The sequence below is a fragment of the Pleurodeles waltl genome, chromosome 8, assembly GCF_031143425.1.
Source record: "Pleurodeles waltl isolate 20211129_DDA chromosome 8, aPleWal1.hap1.20221129, whole genome shotgun sequence".
NCBI classification, from domain to species: Eukaryota; Metazoa; Chordata; class Amphibia; order Caudata; family Salamandridae; genus Pleurodeles; species Pleurodeles waltl.
The window spans coordinates 1,073,418,808-1,073,442,657 of NC_090447.1; the positions used below are offsets into that span (position 1 = coordinate 1,073,418,808).

A 23,850-nucleotide genomic window follows, 5' to 3' on the forward strand; every position below is an offset into this window, starting at 1 on the left:
CACTTCCTGATGTGAAATTATATTTGCACAATTATTCTTTGGGGATATGCTATGGTACATATAGGAAATCTGCCTTTTCTGCATGGTCATCCTAGACTTTTCACATTTTTCTGGATCCTACTTTTTCGGGTATTCACACTCTATGCACTATGGCACTCCTATTCAGTGATATAGTGCATGTGTTCGGCTCATAAAAAAGTACTGTTAAAATTGGGAGTCGTCCGATTGCCTCATTTAACTTTCCTGTAAGGCCATAATAGCTAGTACAGAAAATGCATCAATGGCACAGATGTTAAATATAGTATGTGGGCTGCAGTGTGCAGTTACACCACTCAGCTTATAAATATCAATAATGTGTTTCTGAAAGGAGAACCACTGTGCTATCCTGCAATTTAAAGTACTGCAGTGACACACATAAGGGAATTGTGCATTTCCCACAGAGGAATTTCTATTTATTTATCTTAAATAAATCACCTCAAGTGTGACTTGTTAGCCCACAAGGCTGGGTGCTTACATTTTAAAAATGTTGCATACCAGATATGGAAAATAGCATGCCCTCATACAGATTAACTAAAGGCTATTTTCCTTGTGTATGTAAGACTAGATGTCCAAGAACAGGCCTAGGTGTAAACAAAATGCTTGTTTTAAAGCTTCACTTGGGAATGTAGATTTCTGATAACTTTGGTGGAAAAGTAACTTTTAAAAGGTGTATGTGTTGCCTGCAAGAAAACTCGTTCAGAGCCAATTTGCCTACTAGCCCATCTCCAGAGGATTAATACACATTCCTAGCTGGCAATTAATAGCCTTGCTCTCAAATGATAATGGCTTGGACTAGCTTCAACAGCACAGGGAGGGAAACTAGTTTAGGTTTTGACCCTCATCTAAATAGGGGAGTGGACTGGGGAGAGCCAGAGACCCTCCAGATCAGTGGTTCCCAACCTTTTGACTTCTGTGGACCCCCATTTTATCAATACTGGAGCCCGGGGACCCCCACTGAATCATTATTGGAACACGGGGACCCCCGAGGAGTCATTACTGATAGCTGGGACCTAATATATTAAATGTTTTAAGCAGCCGCGGACCCCCTGAGGAGGCTTCGCGGACCCCCAGGGGTCCCCGGCCCACAGGTTGGGAACCACTGCTCCAGATGTTAAAAGGGGTGAGCCAAATTGGATTTAGGGTTTTTGCAAATGTTTGTAGTAAACCAAAGAATAAGGACTCTAAAAAGTGGTGCAGAGTTGTCGAAAGATCAGCTAAGACTGAATGGTGGGAATTCTCCAATCACTAACTAGTCGAGAGGGTAAGATGAGCAGTTCCGCACCACGTACTGGAAACACTCCTTTTACTCAAGAGAACAAAAATAAAGAAAAAAAACCCTGCTTGAAGAGAAAGGCTCCTGGGCTCCATACCCCTACTAGAAGACAGGGACTAGAACTACCTTCTATTTGCCTGTTCCAGGTGCACATAAAGCAGGACAACTGCTGACTCAAACAAGACTGAGAGGACCTACATGGGCTGGGCCAGGCAGGAGCCCTGGCTGGAGAGAGAATTGGTGCCTAGAAGCCTACCAAAGGACTGGGAGGCTGCAGGAGTGACCAGGAGAATTTTTCCCAGCAGTAATATTTAAGTGGAACTTGTCATATTTTTCACCTGAAGGAGGACAAAACAAGGTGCCAAGGCTTCACGGTGTATGGCACACGCTAGGTGGGCAAGAAAACTAGATTTGTCACACTCTGAACTTCTTTTGTTCAGTTGAACCTCGCAGTAGTCACACAGAGCCCTGTTCAGCTACAACTTTGAGCTTGCCCTGTGGGTGGAAATTGAGATAAAAAAGTAACTAAGTTTAAAGGTAAAACCTTTGACCTGGGTGAGGCGGAAAACGTATCCCATGGTGAAGTGACTGAGGCAGCTAAACAAATCAGTTTTGTCTCGGTTGAAGCTTTGGTGCCAAAATAAACAACTTCAACAACAGGTCAATGACAACATATCCGCCTTTGAAGGACCCTTCACATCTTCAGCTTGGGCTTTGTCCTGCCTGAAGCCTTTGGCTTCTGAAAGTCCAAAGATGAAAAACTTGCTTGATGTACCTGAACTTTGCTCTATCGCGGTCAGTCCAAAATGACATCTAGGTTTCGCTCAACCACAAACACACAAAAGTGATGGAAGGAATGCTTGCAAATAATCTTAAAACCTTTGAACCTTAATTACTCACAAACTACTGAACAGATTTACACCAAATCTAACTTTTTGCCAAATATGGTGTATTCAGCTGTTTAGGCTGTAGTGCTGTTCACAAAACCCTATAGAAATTGCATGGGAAAATTGCGTTTTGGATTTGCCCTTTTTAATTGCCCTTTGCTTGACGGATCCCTCCGAAATCTGTCAAGGACAGAGCGGATTCACTTTTTTTTTTTATAAACTCATGAAGATTCGTTAAACAGCATCTAAGTTATTTGCAAACCAAAAAACACTCTTCCTATGGGCAAATGCGAGGTTAGTAGATTTATGCGATTCTGTGGCTTCAGTGTTTACTTGTAAAATTTGCAGATTGCACCAAAAAGATTGTTTCTAGCTCAAATGGATGAAAATGATACTGCCAGGGAATGAGTAGTATAATTTTGGTAACTTTAATGCATAATATAATCCTCCCGTCACATACCCCTAAGACAATGTCAAAGCTCTCAGAGGCACTTGGGGGCTGCCGGTAAAATGAGGATTTCTGTATTTCATAGGCAGCTTTAAGATATTTTCCTTATTTCACGGTTCCCTGTGACATATGGGGTTTTATATCACTGGAATGTATTCAAAAAGTACATTAAAGGCAATATTACAGACGCACAGTTACAATTCGGTGGATAAGGTCGGCACCTCATTTTACAGAAACTCCCCCATATTAATATTGTGTTCATTCATAAAGGGAAAAGTATGATTGCACAATAATATGTTGCAGATTAATAAGATTTATAAACATGACTTGTGCACATGCGTACAGGTCAAGCACAAAGTGTGCAGATCCCCTGTTTCACAAAGGGATGCACAGTTATCGCTCATACTCCTTAATATACCCTTCCCTAAGGGAGTTCTGACCGGGTGCAGAAGTTATGCACAACAAGGTGACAGGGAACATCTTCCTATGGGACTCTTGGGAGAAAATGCATACTAAGCCATCTGGCTTGCATCTGACCAGCCATTTCAGTATCAAAGGAGCAGCAGGCTCTCTTCTTGCACGCAAGTCCCGAGGGCATCGCGACCTGCTTGCTGCACGTAGATGTGTAGACATTTTTTTTATGTTCCTCCAGTGCCTCGGAACATACAGACAATTGAATCTCCCTAAAATAATCAAGTAAAGTGAAACAAAATAGGTTAATACTAAACCTCAAACGCTCATGTATTGCCATTTGTGCAGTGCTGCACACAGTTAAAGCTGATTTCCATTAGTTTTCATCAGCCTGCACACGCAGGGTGAGATCTTTTGAATGCTTAAGAATATCAGAGAGAAAACAGTACACATGGTATCAAAAAAGTGACAGCGTGTGGCGTAACGACAGATCGTATTATATGGCCTGGCATAAAAGTGCATCAAAGATGCATCCTGAACAGAAAACGTATTTTCAGACAATGATGGAGCGTAAGAAGCAAACACCAATATTAAATTGCTATATAATGTAAGACATCTAATATACATATTTAACACCCTCACCTGCTAGTACAACTACCATACCATGCTAGTGAAGAAAATGCTGTCCATCCAAGATAATGCAATTAGAGGGAGGAGGACCACACGCTACATACTCAAAGGAGGCTGTCTTTCTCAAAGCGTCCGGATTCAGGAAACAGTGAGCGTCACTTGCCGATGTGTTTTATCACTAGGCTTCTTTGCTTTGTTAGAGATGGAAGCTACGATCATGACTCTAGATAACCGCTACCTTTCGGTGCATTTCTTTCTTCAGAAACAGATAAAATAAATTAACTTTAAGCTTGAGTACACAAAGATAAGAAGCTTTGTGATGAAGTACCGTAACCTGCTGTGTAGTAGTTCTGTTCACTTCAGAACAATCATTCAAAACAATCAGAAAAGATGCATCATTGAATAGCATCATTGAATCGCATTATTGGAAGGGTCAATGTTAACTGAAACACCATCGCTTGATTTTTTTTCAGTGTGGGCAGAAAATCCTGGCTCTGCAAGCAACAATTTCAGTTGCCAGATTATGTCCAGGAAGTTGTTTGATGCAGCTTTAGACACCCAGATATCCAATAGAATAATTGTGAGACTAAAATACTTCTGTGGGATGATCCAAAATGTGATTAACAACGTCTCAACCAATAGCTAATGGTTCAAAAGTAAAGGAATAGCAACACAAAGATGATGGACGGAATGTTGAACACTGTCAAACACTCACCACTAGTCACAGACGTGTTAAATCCATGGTTTCTTTGCTCACCATTACACCAGCGCTTGGACTCAGCCATATGCAAATCAGTCTTGACCCTGCTCTCCATGGAAACAGTCCCGCCCTATCTGCCAGGCCAGGTCCTCCGTGGATCGAAAACAAGCATCCTGGCACTGGTTTCGGGATATCACCCCTCATCAGCCAGAGACAAGTCTTGGTCCCTGCTAAAACTTAACAGCGATGTCTCCGAAAACGCTACTTGATTTCTTGACTGTGCCCACAGCACTTCTTCCTTTTATTTCAAAGTCAGGCATAGCAGACACTTCAGACTCAAGTTTGCTTAAGTTCACTTCTCACCCTGCTTCCAAACCCTCTTGCAAGGTGCAGACACCTATTGTGGGCTCTATTATCTCCCAGTCCTCTTGGACTCCCTTTACACCAGAAATTTCTTAGCCAAACATATCTGTCTCCAGCTTGACAGTTGTCTCTTTTAATGCCCAGGCCTTGAACAATGACATCAAATGCAAAAAGGTATTGTCTTTCTTGGCTACTCATAACTCGGATATAGCCCTGCTGCAAGAAACCCACTTTTAGGATGTATAATCGCTAAAGCTTAGAATGGACTGGGTGGGGAAGTTGTTGTACACCAGTGGCACACTCTCTAAGAAAGGTGGCACTGCAATATTACTACACAAATGATTGGCTGCCCTAGTTTTTTCGACTTGGTCGGACATGCAAGGTAGGTATGTAATAACCAGCTGGCTATAAAATTGTCCCATCTTCTTTTGGAGGGCATCTACACATGTAATTGCTCTAAACTTCTGTGCTCTCACCGGGGTGCCCCTGTACATCGCCCACCCACCTAGTGGTCTTTGGAAGATGCTGACATGGAAGATTAAAGACTCAAAGGCAAAAAAAATCCTGCACACCCACCTTCATGAATCCCTGAACTCCAGTGATGCTCTACAGACCTCCCTCAGACACGCTGGGCAGCCTGCAAGGCCTATATGCGGGGGCAAAATATAAAGGAATCCTCCATGCAGCGCAGGAGATTAGCTGCCACAAAACAACTACTAGCACAATGAATCCTCTCTCTACTAACATCCAAATGTAGAAACCCATCAATAAAAAATTGTTATTGGTTGGCGCAGGCTAAACTACATGTATACCAACATAGCAGAGAACACGCTTGCCTGAATCAAGCACCGCTACTACAAGTTTGGGGATTATAATGGCAGGCTGCTGTCACAACAGCTCAAGCAGGCAGACCCCAAGCATGTTATTCTAATAATTAATTCAGTTGCGTGCCCCCACCCCGTTCCCAAACACATTATGGAAGAAAAAGTGCTTTACATGGCTCAAACTAGAAAAGAAACCACTCCACTGGAACATGCCTTTTTTTGATGGCCTAACCCTGCCCCATCTAAAGGAGGAATCTGATGAAACGCTGGAGTTGAATGTGTCGCTTGAATGAATTGAGGAGGCCATAAAACATATGCCCACTTGTAAAGCGCCAGGTGATAATGACTTTCCCTTCGAGTTTTATAATATGAATGTCCTGGCTCCTCTGCTGGCAAAGGTGTTTACCCATATGAGTGAAGCTTCCGCTCTCTGGCTGGAATTTAACACAGCAATCATCATTCTACTTCCCAAGCCTGGCAAAAATCTTCAGCAGTTTCCGTTCCATCTCAGTGACTAACGCAGATGTGAAGGTGCTTGCCACTCGACTCCAGAAGTTTATCCTTCTGCTAATCTACAAATTGCATATGGGCTTTGTGCCCTGTAGATCCTCCGCAAATCACATGCAGTTATGTTATCTAGCAGGCCAACAGAGATGGGGAAAGAGAAGTGGTGATCTCCCTTGATGCCGAAAAGGCATTCAATTGCTTCGAATGGCCCTATCACTCTCGCACGCTTATGAAAGACTGTTTTTGAGGGCACTTCATCAAACTTATCAAACTCTTTTATACTACTTTTTCGGTCCAGATCAACAACAATAGTTTCCTTTAGGACAGTTTTACCATTACCAGGTGAATGTGATTGGGTTACTTCCTCTCGCTTCTGCTCTTTCTCTTGGCCCTTGAACCTTTGGTAAACAAAATACTAGCATCTCCACAACGTCTGGCATTCATACATTCATACATGCCAGCGGTAGGAGAAACAAGGCTATTGCTCTACACTGATTAATTCTTACCCTCCTGTCGAAGGGGAACACCTCCCTTCGATCAATGGTGACTTTGATTACCGACTTTGGCCACTTCTCAGGATACAAGTTTAACTGGTGGAAATGGAAGCGTTCCTGCTCAATTGGCAAATACCACTGGCTTTGCTGACAGACTCTCAGTGTGAATGGACGAATGGCACGATCACCTACTTGGGGAAAAGGGACTGTCTCGCCACTACTCAGAAAAATGTGAATCTATTTTTGAATACCACCACACTGGATTTCAAGAAATGGTCTCATCTTTGCCTGTGTCTATGGGGGCGTATCCAGACTGTCAAAATTGTTACAGCACCAAGATTTAATTACCTGTTTGGCATGATCTCTGTGGACGGCCCAAGACACCAGCTCACAAAGCTGACTAAAATGTTTAAAGGCTACAGTCTTGATTTAGAGTTTGGCAGATGAATTACTTTTGTTACAAATAGGACAGATATCCTGTTCGCTGTAATACGATCTCCATAAGCTTTTAAGGGATTGTAATACGGCAGACGGGATATCCGTCATGTTTGTGACGAGTAACTCCCTTTGCCAAACTCTAAATCAGGCCATATGTTTGGAATGGGCAGAGGCTAACTATGACTCTTTATCATGAAGCTGTGGGGTTTGAAGGATGCTGTGTATTGGGATGGAATTAGCTGCAGAATATTGGGATAGAAGGTTGTAGGGTTTGGTGGGAGAAGATTCCATGGTTGGCAGTTGCTACCTGACCTTCAGTGCTGCTGGATAGATTAAACTTACCCCAACTTTGCTGCGCCTTGTCGTCTTTTAACTGGTGATGAGCGGCAGCACAGTTGAAGCCAATTAAGTATGTTGGTGTGGCCCGTGCCTACTGCCGCCATCCTATAAACATTGACAAAGTCTATTGATGTCACATAGGCGAAACCTATTGACTTTGGCAAAGCTTGCTTTAATTTATCGCCATTGGTCTTTTCATTTCCGGCGCGTTTGGGCTATCCCCGCTGCGATGCCGGTCTGTGTCGGTCACTACTGGTGCATTCTCTCTCAGCAATTTTTCATGGGTGTCATGGTATTACAGAGATTGTCACTTAATACTTTACAGCGCTCAGCAGATAGGGCTTCTTCAGCGCTAAAAATAACTGAAAATCAACATAAGAGAAGTAAACTGTGTGAAATAAAGTGGTGTGACATTCTTTCCTTACATTAGGCTCGTGCATGGAGAAAAGCAATGGGCTGGTGAAAATGCAGACACATCAGAGGTTCTAGGTGAACAGCTATTTTTAATTGCAGTTGAATAAAACTAGGATGTTCCCATTTGCTTCAATGCAAAGATAACACAGGAAAAAAATTACAATTTGATTAGCAAGGATGCCTGCCAAATCCTATATAAACCGTTAAGACAACAAACAATACCAGCATGTAATTAAAAATTAGAAGCACATCATAAACTCTTAAGTTATATTAGCTGTGACAGATCTGATTTTTTTTTTTTTTTTTAAATCATGTAAAGCAAGGTTAACTTGTACACTCGAATTTGGAGTGAGCAGTCTTTCCGCACGTTACAGAAAACACCATTACCACTTTCATATTACAGCAAATTTCCGGAAGAGTAATTAATGCAAAGCGACATCCAAATACCCAAGTATTATAGCAACGTTTAATGGCATTCACTTAGCCTTCACAGATAATCACTTGACGCAGAACACGTTATGATTTATGGTATACCATGTAATAGAACAATAAGGATCAAGGCCAAGGGCGCTTCCGATGGAATACGGTGATGCTTTAATTGATTCGCCATTAATTATGACTCTGAACTCAGCATTAACTACAGAGGACATTATTAATCCCATACTCATATCTGAAAATATATGTCAACGTGACAGGAACACCGCCGCCGCATTTTCAGGTCTTCGGCTTCAAACCTTCAATGATAGTAATGTCTCTCAGTTGGCTGGTACCGTGGACGAACACCAATAGGAAGCCATAAGTATTTATTCCCAAAAATTCCTTTAAAAGCACATCTCTAAAAAATCGCTATTAATAGTTAAGTGGTGTTGGTGTTCTGTGTCAGTCTAGAAGCCATCAACTGTGGAGGATGTCAATTTTAATAGAGGGACCACATTTACTTCATTTAAATCCACAAATAATATTTAATTTCTATGCATGGCAGTGGACATGTACCTATACTGTGACATTCGTCATCTGATGTTCATGTGTGTTTTGCTTTCAAAGAGGTTAACAATGTTTTCAATACGTTTTCGATTGACCTATTTCCTTTTCCCTTAAAGGGCCAAGGGAAGGACATCACGAGCTCCCTTGGCTGGGATTGTGACTGAGGTAACGGAAATATATATTATTTTTACCGACCTAACCTCCTCTGCCCTCAGCATTAAGTGCATCAGTGGTTGGATTAGACTGACTGTCTCGGTATGGTTGACTATTGATATATAAAGGGACCAGCACATATACGGGCGAGGGAGACCGCTGATTAATAGTTTTTGTGAGAGACATTATTTTAAGTCTACTTTAAAAAAAAAAAAAAAAAAACATGGGTATTTGTGAACAGTTTATGAAAAAAAACTCCGTATTTTTAACAGTTTATGGCCCTTAATTCTTGTAGTCCTGCAAACACAAGCAGAACACTAGAAGAATGGAACCATACAAGTCAAAACTCAAGAGAAAGTACCTGGAGACCGCAAAGAACATTGACTAGAAACAAAGCAGCGATATCACAGGCAAAACGTAAACGCCAGAGACCCAAATGCAAGTGAATGTAAAATTTCCTAGCTATCCTAATGAAAAGTTTCAATTTTATTAAGGACACAGAGGCGAGGATTACGTTTTACATTCCAAGCTTTATTGCTACAGCAACCATTCAAAGGTTAACATTCTCAACTATCAAAAACACTTTAAACAAAGAAAACTTCGTTTCCTAGCAGTCCTTTGTGAATACTCCACTGAACGTCCAACACCCTGCTAGCGTCGCTCCTCAAAACCCTCCGCTGACGCTCCTTCACCCTCTTTCTTCCTGCGAGAACAGCCATCCCTGTAACTCTCACTCCTGTTTGGAAGACTCCGTACCTGAGATGGAAGCAGATGATCTTATGAACACCATGGTATCGATAAGACCCAAGCAGTAGGAAAAATGAAAGAATAAAGCATTATTTCCATAAACAAAGCACTTGTAACATCCGCATACCATGAACAATTCTATCGTAATCATAAACTGTTTACTTATAGGCAAACAGAGTTCCAACCGCAACCTTGCTACTATACCTGTATCATGAGAGGGATCAGTCTCCTGTCCGGGTGGGCTAATCCTCGCCTCAGTGTCCTTACTAGAATTGAAACTTTCAGTTACGCTAGCTAGGAAATTTTCCATTTTATGTCAGGACCGGAGACGAGGATATGGCTAGTTCAAAGCTTCCTCACCACCACGGAGGCTGGATATTGAACTGGTTTGAAATACTAGTCTGACTGGTCCTCTAGTCAGAGGACCAATCCGCAGCCTTAAGAATGTCTTTGAGGTGAGCTCCCGCCAATAAGGCTTTTGAGCCCATGGCTCCTCTTAACAAGTAAGTGCCAATGCAAGATGTATTAATGCCCGCCTCTTGCATGGCCCATCTAACCCATCTCTCGATGGTAGGAGATGAAACCCCTTTATGTGTCTTAGTAAGAGCGATAAGAAGACTCCTTTCTCTAGGAGGACGCAACACCTCAGTCATAGCTTCATAAGCTTTCCATGTTCTGACCATGCAGAGTTTTGTAGATTCAGGAAAACTGGGATACAATACCACCCTGGAATTAGTTTTTGTTCTCTAAGAAATATAGAATGTTACCCCTTCTGGGGTAAATACCCTACCTGTATTTTCCAGAGCTCGCACATCAGAAACTCTGCGGCACAACACCAGACAGAGTAAAGATGCCAATTTAGTCGACAGCTGCTTCCGGTAGGGTATTTATTTGATGGGCAAGTCTTGAACAGGCGAAGAACCTTATTAGCATTCCATAGAGAGGAGAAACCTGGGTTCCGGCGGGGTTGACAGTTTAACATCCCTTAGTAACTTGCAAACCAAGGGATGCTCCCCTATCGGACGGCCATCAACCGGGGAATGACCCGCTGAGATAGCTGAACGGAAATTGTTGTTCTGTATGTGAGCCCCTCCGAGGCTAAGGAGGCTAGGAAATTCAGAATATGGGCAATGTCTGCCCCCACGGGACCCACTTGCCGTGAATGACACCAACGCAGACATCTAGCCCACGATGACTGGTAACGCCTGGTGGTACTGTCTGCCAGGGACTTAGCAAGAAGTGATGCAGCCTCTCGTGAAATACCCGAGACCATCCAACGTTCCCTGTAATCCTCCAAGCCATTAAGATTTAGAGAGCCTTGTAGGACTAAATGATGCTGGTTTCTCTGTGGATCTCGGATAAGATCGGGAAATAGGGGTAGACGGATTAAAAAATCCCCGGAAAGTTCCATCAGAACTGGAAACCAAACTTGAGGTCTCCAAATCGGGGTGATCACCACTAGATCCGCCCTTTACCATCCAACACGGGTCGAGAGTCTCAATCATGGCTAACGGGGGTAAGGCATAGACCAGTCCAGTCCTGAAGGAAAACATCTGTTGCTACTGCTCCGGGGTCCGGCCTCCAGCTGTAGTACCTGTCCAACTAGTGGTCCAGGTGAGAGGCAAACTGGTCTATTGTGAATGGGCCCCATTCTTCCTGAGTATGTTGGAACACCTAACGGTGTAACTGCCATAAACTGGAGTCCCGCCAGTGATGAGAGTGCCAGTCCGCCACCCGGCTGTGTCCCCGGGAGGTGTTCCGCCGTGACTGAGACCTGGCAGATGAGGCAATAGGTCCAGAAGTCCCTGGCCAGGTCGGACAGAAGTTTGGACCTCGTCCCGCTTAGATGGTTGATGTAGCAAATCGCCACCACACTGTTCATTTTGAGAAGGAAGCAGCACTGCGCTCGGTCCTTGGTCCAGTATTTTACGGCAATGAACTCCAACATCAACTTCAAACAGTTGATGTGGAGCAGCGATTCTGTGGATGACCACTTTCCCCCTGCTTGGAAAGCTCTGCAATAAGCCCCCCCTCCCCAGCATGAAAGGCTGGCATCCGCTTCTATTGCCAGGTGTGGTTGGGAGCTGAAAATTGCGTGCCCATTCCAGGTCTCCATATGCGCTATCCACCAACTGCGCTCCTCCTTGTCTTCCTCTGAGAGGGGATCAGACTGTGAGTAGGTGAGGCCCTTGCCAGGCCCGACAATGTAGGGGGCCTGGAAATATGCCTTGGACAGAGAACGACAGGAGGCCCACTATGCAAGCTATCTGTTGTAGAGAACAGGGGGGGTTTGGCCAGAGCTTGTGCCTGAACCGAGACAGCTTACGGGATGGGAGACTCAGGGTGGCCTTCACTGGGTCCAGAAGAAAGACCATAAAATAGATTGACTCGGAGGGGACAAGCAAGGATTTGTCAGTGTTGCTCACAAACCCCTAGGATTCCATAAGAGTGATAGCCCTCTGCAGATATGTTAGGAGGCGTGAAGGACACTGATCCATGAGCAAACGATCGTCCAGCTATACCAAAAGTCGGACTTCTGTTGACCGAAGGTGCTCCACAACCATTCTCATGACCTTGGTGAAGCACCAGGGGGCAGAGGAGAGACCAAAAGGGAGAGAAGTAAAGTGGAAGGTCTGAGAGCGCCACTGAAATTGGAGGAAACTTCCATGTGGTGGAAAAATAGGGATTGTCAGGTAAGCATCTTTTAAGTCCAGTCTTACCATCCAATCAGTTGCCTGTAGCAGATCGCGAAGTCGGTGGATACCCTCCATCTTGAAGTGGTGAAAAACTAACCATTTGTTGAATGCTTGTAAGTTGATGACTGGCTGTTGGCCTCCGTCACGCTTCTCCACCAAGAACAAATTGCTGATGAAACCTTGTGGGTGTGGATGTTTGGGCACAATTGGTCCCTTGTCCAGGAGAGCTGTGACCTCCTCGTCCACTAGAACCTTTTGTGGTGGAGAAAAATGAATTAGTTTGGACGGGGAACAGTAAAACTCCTTGTTGAAACCTTTTACTGTCTGTAGTACCAAAGCATCTGCGGTCAGGAGTCCCCAGTTGTGATAGAAAAGTGCTAATCTCCCCCAAGTCAAGTACCTACCTTGGATGAGACACTTACCCTGCGAGGCTGCGTAGGAGGAGTTGCTTCGGGAAGTCCCTCTTGAGCCACACTGGCAGGATAACGTTTGGCAGGGTAGAAGTTGGAGAACCATGATGAGTCCTCGGCCTGCCAACCTAACCAACAGCCCTCCTTCAGGGAATCTGTCACCCATAGGGGTCAATGGCAGGACTCATCATGGTTCTATGACCGGCTGTTGCAAAAACATGTGGGGGTGAAAATCTTTTCAGTGGAGGTATGGGCTTTATAAAGGGAGGTAAATGTATTGATATATTTCCCCAGTTCCTGAACGAATGGGTCGCCAAAGAGCCCTCCTTGGCTACGGGGCGTGCCTCAGAGTTTACCAGCTCTCCCAGTTTACTGCTGATTTTGATAAGCAGTGACCTGCGCTTCTTTTTAGAGATGGCGCAGTTCGGGTTGACTAACAAAATAATAGCGCTTCGGGGAAATCAGGGAACCGGACATTCTGGCATCCTCTGCCATGTCTGAAATCTTCAAGAGGGGGCCAGTAATATCCAGAAGTTTATCTTGGCAAGATCGCCAAGACCTGTCAATCCCCTTCTTGGGATCTCGGATGAATTTGGCCATGAAGGTGGCCATCCTAACATCTATTTCGGGGGCGATAGCCACCTTTCCCTCTAGAGTAGGATCAGGGCATTCTGCCTGCAGGTGATTCCAGACCTCTTTGTCCAGGGGTTTGCGCAGCCGATTTGCTACATATGCTGCCACCTTCGGGGCTGGGGACCATTCTACGGACCGTGGGTGGATGAGGACATCCTGGTCAAGCAGATCCATCTCCGGGACCTTAGAGGGACCTGTGAGACCGTCCTGCGCCTGCGTAAAAGGCTTATGAGTCAGGCACCAGCATCTGTAATTGTGAGAGTCCTCTGCATCAGAGTTGGTAGGAGAGCCCTGGTCAGAGGTGTCTGGAAATGGTGGGTTTCTGGAGGTGCCTGGGCGAGGAGAACCCGGTTCAGATGGATGGGAGGCCATAAAGGCTTTCTTAAGTTGGGCTAAGGCATCTAAGTCGACCCCCGGGTCATCCGTTCGTTTACATTTAGGGTCAGGAATCTTATCTGTTGGCCTTGGAGGTAAGGTGGGCAGATGCCCGGTGTTGTGTTCCCCCAAATGCGGGAGATTGTGAGTATTTGGCTTCTAAAGGAAGCATTTCATCTCCAGGGGTGCAATGGCCTGTGAAACCACCTTCCATATAGAGGCGTCCATCACATGGCAACAATTACTATCAATTAAGAGGTATGTGATTTCCTTCTCCTGAAGGTATTCTGCCTGATCGCCAAAAATGTACTATTATTTTATGCAATGGGCTGTGCACCCGAGGGCTATAAGGGCTGGGGTATTAATCCCAGGATTTTAAGGGTGGTGCTGAAGTCACCAACAGCAAGAAAGTGAGAGCCCTTGCCCAATAAATTCATGTGGATGGATTAGAAAAAGGCGCAGAGACCGCTTCCCTTGCTTTAGCAGGAGCATTATTACCGCTTGGGTAGGTCCCAAATGAAAACACCAGCGTTCTTTCCCGCTGGCAGGTGTTCAACTCCAGGCAGGGTGGGGGCTTGTTGTAAATAGTTGGAATAAGACCTTTATTTCCGAGTGTCTCTGTCTTCCAAGTGTGGCCGAGCACGTCTCCAGTAGCAGGAACTGACAGGGGGGCACTCGGCAACGGGGAAGTGAAACGCGCAGAGCACAAAACTGACTAGGTGCACGGCCCTATTGCGGTCGGAAGATAACAACAAGAGAGGGAGAGAGTTATCAGAAAGTCTGCCGAGCAGCGAAGAAAGAGTGAGAAGGAGCGTCGACGGATAGTTTAGAGGAGCGCAGCTAGCAGGGGATTGGACGTTCAGTGGAGCAGTCACAGACGACTGCTGGGAAATGAAGTTTTCTTTGTTTACACAGTTTTTTGACAGTTAAAAAATGTTAACCAATGAAGGACAGCTGTAGCAATAAAGCATGAAAAGTAGAGCCTAATCCTTGTCTCCGGTCCTGACATAGAATTCACGTACAATAAGGTACCTTCCCATTAAATTGTTAAAGTCTCCTCTTGAGCACCCCTAACCACATGCCATGCGCTGTCCATAAGCACAGACATGCTAATAATTATTCTGGTACAAAAAATAGCAATAACAGACACTCAATTACAAGCCAAAAAAGAGTAGTCTACAAGTGGGAAAGAATGCTAATAGGTTTGCAATTAGGGCCTGTATTACGTTAAGGGTCACTCTCCTGTTTGCACCACAACTCACCTTAAAACAGGTGCACCAGGCGCACACAGGAAAAGTGTGCATTCAAGTGAAATACAGAGCGATTGCTTCAAAGCCACTTCCCGTCTGCACTTTCAAGAGGGATTAGAGATCCCCTTGAAGGCAGGTGCAGTGAGGGAATACACATACCTGCAAGGGGATGTTTAGTGGATTCACGGGATCCCCTTTCTCCCCTCCAGAGGGCTGCTTTAGCATCACCTTTTTGTGGTGCACTTTAAGTGCACACCCTGCATGTTTACTCTGTGCCCGGGTCTATAGTTCAGCGTGGGTGCAGAGACAAAGTGATTCATACATTTGCATGTGTCCACGCCCCACACAAATGAGGGGTCACCCTCTTGAGATAGCACTATCAGTATTACAGAAGGGGGTGCAGAAGCGTCTGCGGCTCCCTTTTATAATACCAAAGTGCCCAGAGAGTGCACAAAGCGGGCTTTCATGCCTGTTGCTCCCTTAGAATACTTTCTGTAATACGGCCCCTGGGGTGCCTTGACATAGATTCCACTCCAGTGGTACTCCATAGAGCAATTAGAACGTAAAAGAAGGCTGGTCTAATAGAAGCACAATACTTGATGAGAGCAACAACTACCAGAAGAAACCACAGCCAGACAACTTACATCTTAACCCCTTGCATGCCTCGGACGTAATGGTTATGTCCGGTGGCATAAACATTACTGTGCCACGACATAAACGTTATGTCCTGTCTGTGACCCTTGGACATCTGACGTCATCAGAGAGCACCCCACCACGATGGAAGCATAGCTTCCAGCATGTCCTGAGGAGAAACTGATTAGTTTCTCCTTGGGAACTGGGAGGTCAGAGAGGCACCAAAGGAAAGGAAAGGCTTTTCCTTTCCTGCTCTCTCAGCATTCCTACAGCATGATCGCAAAGCAATGGTGCTGCAGGAATGCCCACTAGATCCCAAGGAGTTTGTGCTTTTTGACAGTTTCACATAAGGGGAGCGGCCCCTTAGGAAAGGGTCGCTGCCCGGGAGGCATTATAACGTAGGCCATTTTCTGCACCCCTTGTGGGCAGATCAGCCTATTTCAATTAGGCCCATCTGCCCCAGAGGGGCAGAAACCACTGGACACCAGGATTTTTTTGTATTATTTTACTTAGAGCGGTCCCTTAGGCAAGGGTCGCTCCTAAGAGGGCATACTGTCTTAGGCAATTTCTGCCCCCTTTGGGGGCAGATGGGCCTATTTTATGAGGCTCATCTGCCCCCAAGGGGGCCAGAAACCACTTAGGCATCAGGGATTGGTATGTGTGTTGTGTTTCGGGGCGGCCCCTTTGGCAAGGGTCACTCCCCATGGGGGCATATTATTTAAGGCCATTACTGCCCACCATTCGGGGGCAGATCAGCCTAATTTTATTAGGCCCATCTGCTCCCAAGGGGGGCAGAAACCACTAGGCACCAGGGATTGTTGTGTATGTGTGATTTGTTTGGGCTGCAGCCACTTGGCCAAGGGTCGCTCCCCTTGTGGTGGCACATTACTGTCCCAGATGATTTGAATGAGCGTAAAACACTGATATAAATGTTTCTTTAGTACTTTTGCTGGTTCTAAAACTGCTGGTGATGCAAATCGACACAGACATTGAAAAGTTCCTCTGAGGATCTGCCTGACCTTTATTGAAATCTCAAACTCAAATTTCATAGTACATTGGGGGGCTGCCAATACCACACATAGAATTGTACTACATGGCCCACCACTTTCCCAATTGACATACATGACACATCAGACCACCAAAAGTCCTCCTTGGAGAAACATTAAAAAGCCATTACTGCAGCATTTAATAGGGTTAGCAACACTTTACTAATAGAGATCACTACCGGATGCCAATGTATAACCCTGTAACTCCAACCAAGCTAACTGGCTGGAAATTTGCACTTAGGAAATTGGCAAAATACCCCCTACTACACTGTAACAGCCTATGATAGCATTGTTCTGGGATCCTTAACTGTGGCTTAGTGATACACTTGGTTGACTGGATCAGTAAAGGGATCACATTTCAAAATTCAGAAAATTTGGGGTGAGCTACAAATGTTTCTGCAGTATTGTAAATGTGTACAAACTATATGACTGAGATTGGGCCACGCTCCTGATTTGCCCACATCTGACATTCTACAGTACTTTAGAATACTGTGTAAACTTGGAGGAGTAGTGTTTGGTGTATACAGTGTGCCTTTTTAGCCCCTGTAGAAGACTCAATAAGATCCCTCTGGCAAGATATGATCAAATGCCAATATTTGCATTAAGATTACACGACTTTACTCCTCTCTCTGGGTCAAAGAGGAGAGGCTCCAATCCCTTTAAGATTTTACATAACTGTTACTGGTCTTATCTAAAGTAAAACTCATCTCCCAAATTTGTACTGCTTGAGATGTAAACAACCGAGGTGTGATTTGGTGCACATTTTATTCCCTTCTCCTGAATTCATGCCCTAGTTTCCACATTGTTCTTTCAACTCAGTTGGTTATACTACATGACATATGTGCTGCACTAAGAATGTCTACTCATACACACTGATGACCGGAAACATCTTTGGCAGCTGCTAAGAGGTACATTTCAGGACACTGGAAACTACCAGAAATATCCACTCCAGAAAAGTGGGTGACAGAATTTATCTAAATTGCTGAGTCTGAGCAGCTACTTTATAGACTTAGTGATCAAGCTGATATTTTCAAACAGATTAGAGGGACATTATTGACCCCTTGCCATCGTGATTAACTGAATTTCAACCTTGAGAGAGGTCATGTTGGCTATTACACCTACTGTAAAACGAAGGTGTGGGAGACTTCATTTGGGGGTTAGCTGTTGTCAGAGGGTGCTTAAGTCCATGATCTTTTGAATGACCATGACAGGTTCTTAAGGAGATGTTTAAGTTACAAACTGTTTTGCTTTATTATACAGAGATGTCTTATCCATGACAGGATTCAATTGGGGAGCAATATATGCACGGATCTACCCTAACCTGGGTATTTTCTTATTTTTTGAGGTCAGATTGAGAAAGACAAAACTTTAGTCAACGAAAGTTGCTGGGACCAGTAACTCGTGATCACGGTACATAGTAACAAGTAGCTAACTCACCCATTGTTGTTCACACCGTTATTAAATATGTATAGAACCTATGACTTATCTATAATGGAATTACTTCAACCTCTCTTCAAGCACCTAATGTTCAGACACCTGTGTATAATGACTGGAAATTGAAATTAGATAATGTATGCTATCTCAGGTTTGATAGGGGGGATTAGGACAATTTATAATCATTTACGGCTATTAATATTGTGATCATAATTCATGATGGCCTGATGATTTTCAAAATGCAAGACTTAGTGATGGTTCTCTCCACAAGACTGTTGGATGTGTTCATATTATTAATAATATCGGATGGTTCTATCTTTATATCTAATAAAGGAGTCTTGGAAACAAAGGTGTCTATTCATTTAGGCCACCATCTTATCTTGCTTCAACTAGTCAGGTGAATACAAAGAACCCCCCCCTGCCTACCACCATTGCCACTCCAACCACTCTCACAACCTTAAATATTTCGGTTTGTGTATGGATTTTGGGGGGGCGCGGGGGGAGGGGGGGAGTTGTTCAGTGCAGGGACTGAGATAGCTACAAAGACCTATTACTGTCAACAGTGACAACCTTGTTGAGGCTACCCAACCATAAACAAAACATACACCCAAAAAAAACAAATGCGCACAGGCCCTGTTAGACTCAGGTAGCTCATCCACTCAAACAACTTACTAAGACCGCACACACCATGCCACACTGCAAAGATTTACAAGGAAAGGGGAGTTGGGCATATCCCAAAAAAGGTTGCATCTATAGAGAAACCAAAGAGAAGTCTCACACTTTGCCTTTTTTGGAAGAACAATCAATGATTCTCATTTAGAACTTTGAAATCGCACATGGTAAGCTTTCTGAGGGGCCCCGATTTGAAAGTTTGAGATTCTTTTCCTGTGTAATACAGCAGCCACATTATAACGCTGCATGTGTTACAGGTTGGATCTTCAAAAAGTTTCCCATGACAGAGCTGATCCATCTCCATTCAATATCACTCAAAACCTGTTAAGTTCGATATTTCCATTTCATTAGAATGCTTTTGGAGGCATTAAGCTAAGGCCTGCGGGCTAGAGTGCTACCTTACAAGTCATGTTATGTTACACTCAGCAATGTTTTTTTATTTAGTCTTTGTGCATCAAATGTACAGACAGGCTAAAGTGTTCATAGTCTGGGCACAGTGAGAACATCAGCCCTTGAAGCCATTCACCCCTTCATGCCAAAGGATAGAAACACCCAGAGCATCACTTTAGAAACTGCCAAGAGCTAAAGTGAATTTCTATAGTGCTGGTAATTTTTCAAGCAAATGTACACATGTAAGGGGGGAGTCTTCGAACTGTGGGGGTGCCCCCTATAACAAGGAGGATGTTATTCCCTGGGATGCATGTGACGTTCACAGCAAAAAAAGTCGCAACTCTGCAGCTTTTTAAAACTTTTCTGCATAGACTGGGAGCAAGCACAAATGCCTGTTAAAAGCGATCCAAAAAGAAGCTAATCCTACTCAATCTGGTGCTATGTTTATTACAATCATTGTGACGGAACGCTGGTTTCAAGCTTCTTTTTGAGGACAGAGGTGCTTGTTCACTGAAACTCTCTCTCAGTGTCTTCATACAGCCACAGTTCATGCTAAAACGCTCTTATTTCACACAGGCAAAATTTGAAGGATATACACTGACCGTTTTGGTGCCCATCCATTTAATGAGCTGCGTCTACTCATCCAACTTAAAAATAACCAAGCTCACATCCTTTAGGACGGTAAAGAATGTAGTCTTCTGCAAAGCGCTAGGTGCGAGTGAATATTGGCACTGGGTGTGGGAGGCAATGCGCCATTATGTTGAGACAGATATTGTATCAAATTAAGCCAACATGCCCTAGAGAGAAGTTAGGCATGTAGAGCTGAGTTTACAGAACTGAATATAACATAAAATTGTAAGGAGCTGCACCCTTCCATTACAAGTTCGGTTAGGATTTGTGGTACTAATTTGCTAAAAGCAGCAGCGGTTAGGATGATCTCGTAGTACTACTCAAAACCCACAGTGCATTGGGGTTCTTGGTGAACGTGTCTGGTTTACTAGTAAGTACGAGTTTTATCAATTATTGAGGGCTGATCAAGGCATCATCGTATCAATAATATATCAGTCCACGGTACCGGTCCAATATCCAGGCTGCCTACTGTTGTTTACAAAGTGCTCGATAGGTGAAATGAGGATTTATTCGACTAAGTCCTTATATTTTCTCTACAAAAAAAGTGGTGAGCAGCAGCAGGTTTCATTCATGGACGTGAAAGGAGTGAACTCTTGGGTACTTCCCTCCCATAGGACTCATTGTCCAGCAACACAATACACAGTAACAGAGGTAGGTCAGCCCAATGCGCACTCGTGCACGCATGGTTTTCCAAACTGACTCCCAGAGACCACATCACATCTGTGCTGGTAAGTCGCACCTTCCAACCCACCCCCCTACTTGTGTTTACTGCACAAGAAAGTGGACAGCTGCGCATATTATCCTGGTGGCAAGTTGTGTATAACCTTAGTCGGTACGCAAAACATTTTGGAACAGAGAGAGATTAAGTCCAAGTAACATTGATGGACACCAGGGTCTGGCAGTGAAAGGAATCATTCCGTAGCAGTTTTCTGTAGAAATATTTGTGACACTGATAGCCATCTATGCAGTTATGCACAAACCAATAATCTGTCTCACTTCCAGGGAATATTCTCTTGCACGGACTGGCATTATTCTGGGCCATTATTCGATATAATCTTTTTGTAGAGACGGACGGTTTAATACATGTTCACTTTCTAAGTTACTCATAATTGCCAGCAAAGGGGTCCACTTGAAAGAAGAACTAGCCACTGTACGGAATGGTGGCAGCGACAGCAGGCCTAGTGACAGGACGGCTGGAGCTCTCGGGTGGGCTGTGACAGCACAGGCGGAAGGGAGGGGCACTGACAGGGGAGAGGTGGGTAATGGCAGCTGAGGGAGAGGTGAAGCACCTAGCCTCGCGCGCGCCACCCTGCTTGATGCGTAGCAGATAATAGGTAACCCCCTCAAGGCATATAGACAGCTCCTGCAGTGCAGGGTGTACGCACATCTGCCCACTTCTATGGCACACAGTAAACCGATTCCATTAAGTCTTTGTGGGCATGATAACTGAGTGCCTAATGCCCTGTACAGTGTTGCAACAGTGGTGGTGGAAGAGAGGCAGTGTGCATTTTTGGATGACTGAATGTTTCAGGGTCTTCAAACAGCTTGCTTTCATACTGCTGTCAGCGCTAGAGGCTCTTCAGGCTAAGAAAGAATCAGAATTAACCATACTAGGGGGGTTTACTTTTACTCCCTTCTTTCGCATACCACCATCGTGGGGCATCAGGGGAAGTTGATTCCTGACCCCGGGGCAGGAGATGATGGAGAAAGAATGGGGTGATACACAGATTCGAACTCACCCATCAGTGCGGTACCAGGAGTGCTGGATTCAGACACTACCTTGCTGTGGAACACCCAGCATCATCATCCTTCAGATTCCAAGGCCAAGGCTCCATGCTCAGGCTATTACCGCATAAACATTTAGAGATACAGAATGTCGAGGCCTCCTTAAGATACCATTGACACAATTTGGAACCAAAAGGTGGCAAGCACTGATGTCAACCTGGAGATATTCACCATGCAAATCGATGAATTAGAGAATAAAGTTAAGAAATCTGCAGTTTGAGATTCGCTTTCGTGTGTTTATAGCGTCTAAATCTGCAGTTTGATTCATTCCGGAACAAAAAGAGAGAGAACGAGGAATTATTTAATCAGTCAATCATTAGCTGAGACTAAATGGCCCGATTTCTATGGCGATTTAACACTTTGCCAGGTTCATTATTTTTCGCTTATCCCACCAGAGGAAGGGGTAGGTCTCGTTCGACGCTGTAGATTGTTTTAGATTTCAGAATTAAAGAAAGAGTGCTGTCAGAAACTAACTGAAATTGCGAAAAGTTAGCAAAAAATATGAACTTTGTCTTTTTGGGCATTACCTTTGATATGGCTAAATGTCCTTGGAAACTGAAGCAGCTTATTCCCCAATTGAAGGAGGCGTGTGTTAAGCCATACCGAAACATTAAGTTGAGTATCCAAAGGTTGGTGTGAAATCAATAATCTACATCTAGTTAATACATAGAATAATTTAAATTAATTCACAGGATTAGGAGGCGAGAGGCAATGTTAACAGGCCCAATTCTTAGCCTTTTAAGTAAAAGTGTGTGGCACACAATACCCATTTCCAGATTGTTACTGATATGAATACTCTGCGTGATTACTTTCTTTTTAGGCATGCCCCATGTCTACTGCAGAAGGGGAGATGAACTGATGGCAATGTGTCCTGGGTGTGGGGATTGGGTATTCAACCACTGAGTCATTTGGCTGAGGTGGACAGCAAAAGAATTACATACAGGTACAACACCTGAACCATGAAGGGGTGGGTGGATAGGTGAGGTGGGCAGAAGTGAAGCAGGATGGTGGGATGACAAGGTAGTTGCAAGGCTTTTATGAATTGCTGAAGGGAGAGGGAGCACACTACCTAGAATACTAGCATACAATTTGCCCAGATGCAATGTGGTAAATTCACTGTATGACAGCACTCCCTTGAATTGAAAATCTTTACTTTTCACCATTATCGGTGCAGCCAGTGCTGCGTATTTCGAAACACTTGTTTCAGGATATTTGTCTTTCTTCAGTAGAGGGTAATAACTTCAATTTGGGGTTGCTGTCAATGCTTTTCACAGTCTTCTCAGGTTTCTGTACAAACCTTGAAGTGCAGGTGCATCCTAGAGTTAATCAGCCCAACAACTCAACAGGGAGCCAATCACAGAAAAGGGTAGGGTAGCTTAGTTTTCTAGTGCTTGGAGGTTTTAAAATGTTAAAAATTAGAAGGTTAAGCTTTAACAGGTTTAATAATCGCTGTAAGAGTAATGCTATAATAGAGTAGCTCAAGCATCAGCCCTCAGGCAGGGATGCTACTTCAGGAAACACAATGGCATCTGGTCAAGGAACCTACATTTTGCTGCTAGTGGATAGGGGAACTCTCAGTTTCATCTACAGGAACATAACGATGTGGAACCATATAGTTTCTACAGAATCTCCTCAACATCTGGTATTCCTGATTTTCAGGGGAGTTGTGTTATGGTTACTTGATCAACAGCCCCACAATATAATGAGTTACTACTGTGGCAGCTGGCATGGAGGCAGAGTGGCGGGAGGAGGCAAATATGGTGTTGGTTATGTGCATGCATGCAAGGTGAGTGGTGTGTGTAAATACAAAGAAAAAACACTTACCTTGCTTGCTGCACGACATCCTCGCTCCGGTCTCCTCAGGCTCCAGAAAATTCCCTTAAGCAATCCTGGAGCTGCTCTCGTGCTGCTGACCAGCATGAAAGCAGCGCCACAATTAGATGGAGCAGCCTCTCTCAGTGCTCTCCAGAGTACTGGAGGCCCATGCTTTCTCTAACCCAGCTGTCATAAGACAGCTAGGTTAGAGAAGTTTAAAATGTGCATGTCTGGCTAGCTGTCGCAAGACAGCCGGCCAAAAAGACATGCGTACTTTAAACTATGCACAACCAGCAGCAGTGGCCCCACCCCATCCTGACACTCCGATCAGGGCGGGGGGATGGAAAAATTGTAATAAGTCAACTTTCTTACCATTTTATTTTTCATCCATGGGGGCATTTTAGGCAGAGGGGCAACACTCCTCTGTCCT

At 44.3% G+C, this 23,850-nt stretch overlaps 1 protein-coding gene across 3 annotated transcripts in view; it reads right to left on the reverse strand.

The window, feature by feature from the left end:
* Positions 1–23,850, reverse strand: part of TDRD3 (tudor domain containing 3) — a 653,010-nt gene that overhangs the window by 37,013 nt on the left and 592,147 nt on the right. Inside the window, exon 13 of one of the 3 annotated variants that reach the window (XM_069205300.1) lies at positions 9,415–9,660. The exons of the other annotated variants lie outside the window; for them this stretch is intronic. Coding sequence (XP_069061401.1) covers positions 9,556–9,660 — 105 coding nt within the window. The 3' untranslated portion in view covers positions 9,415–9,555. Of the gene's footprint in view, positions 1–9,414; positions 9,661–23,850 lie in introns of those variants that run through there. 3 annotated transcript variants of the gene reach the window in all.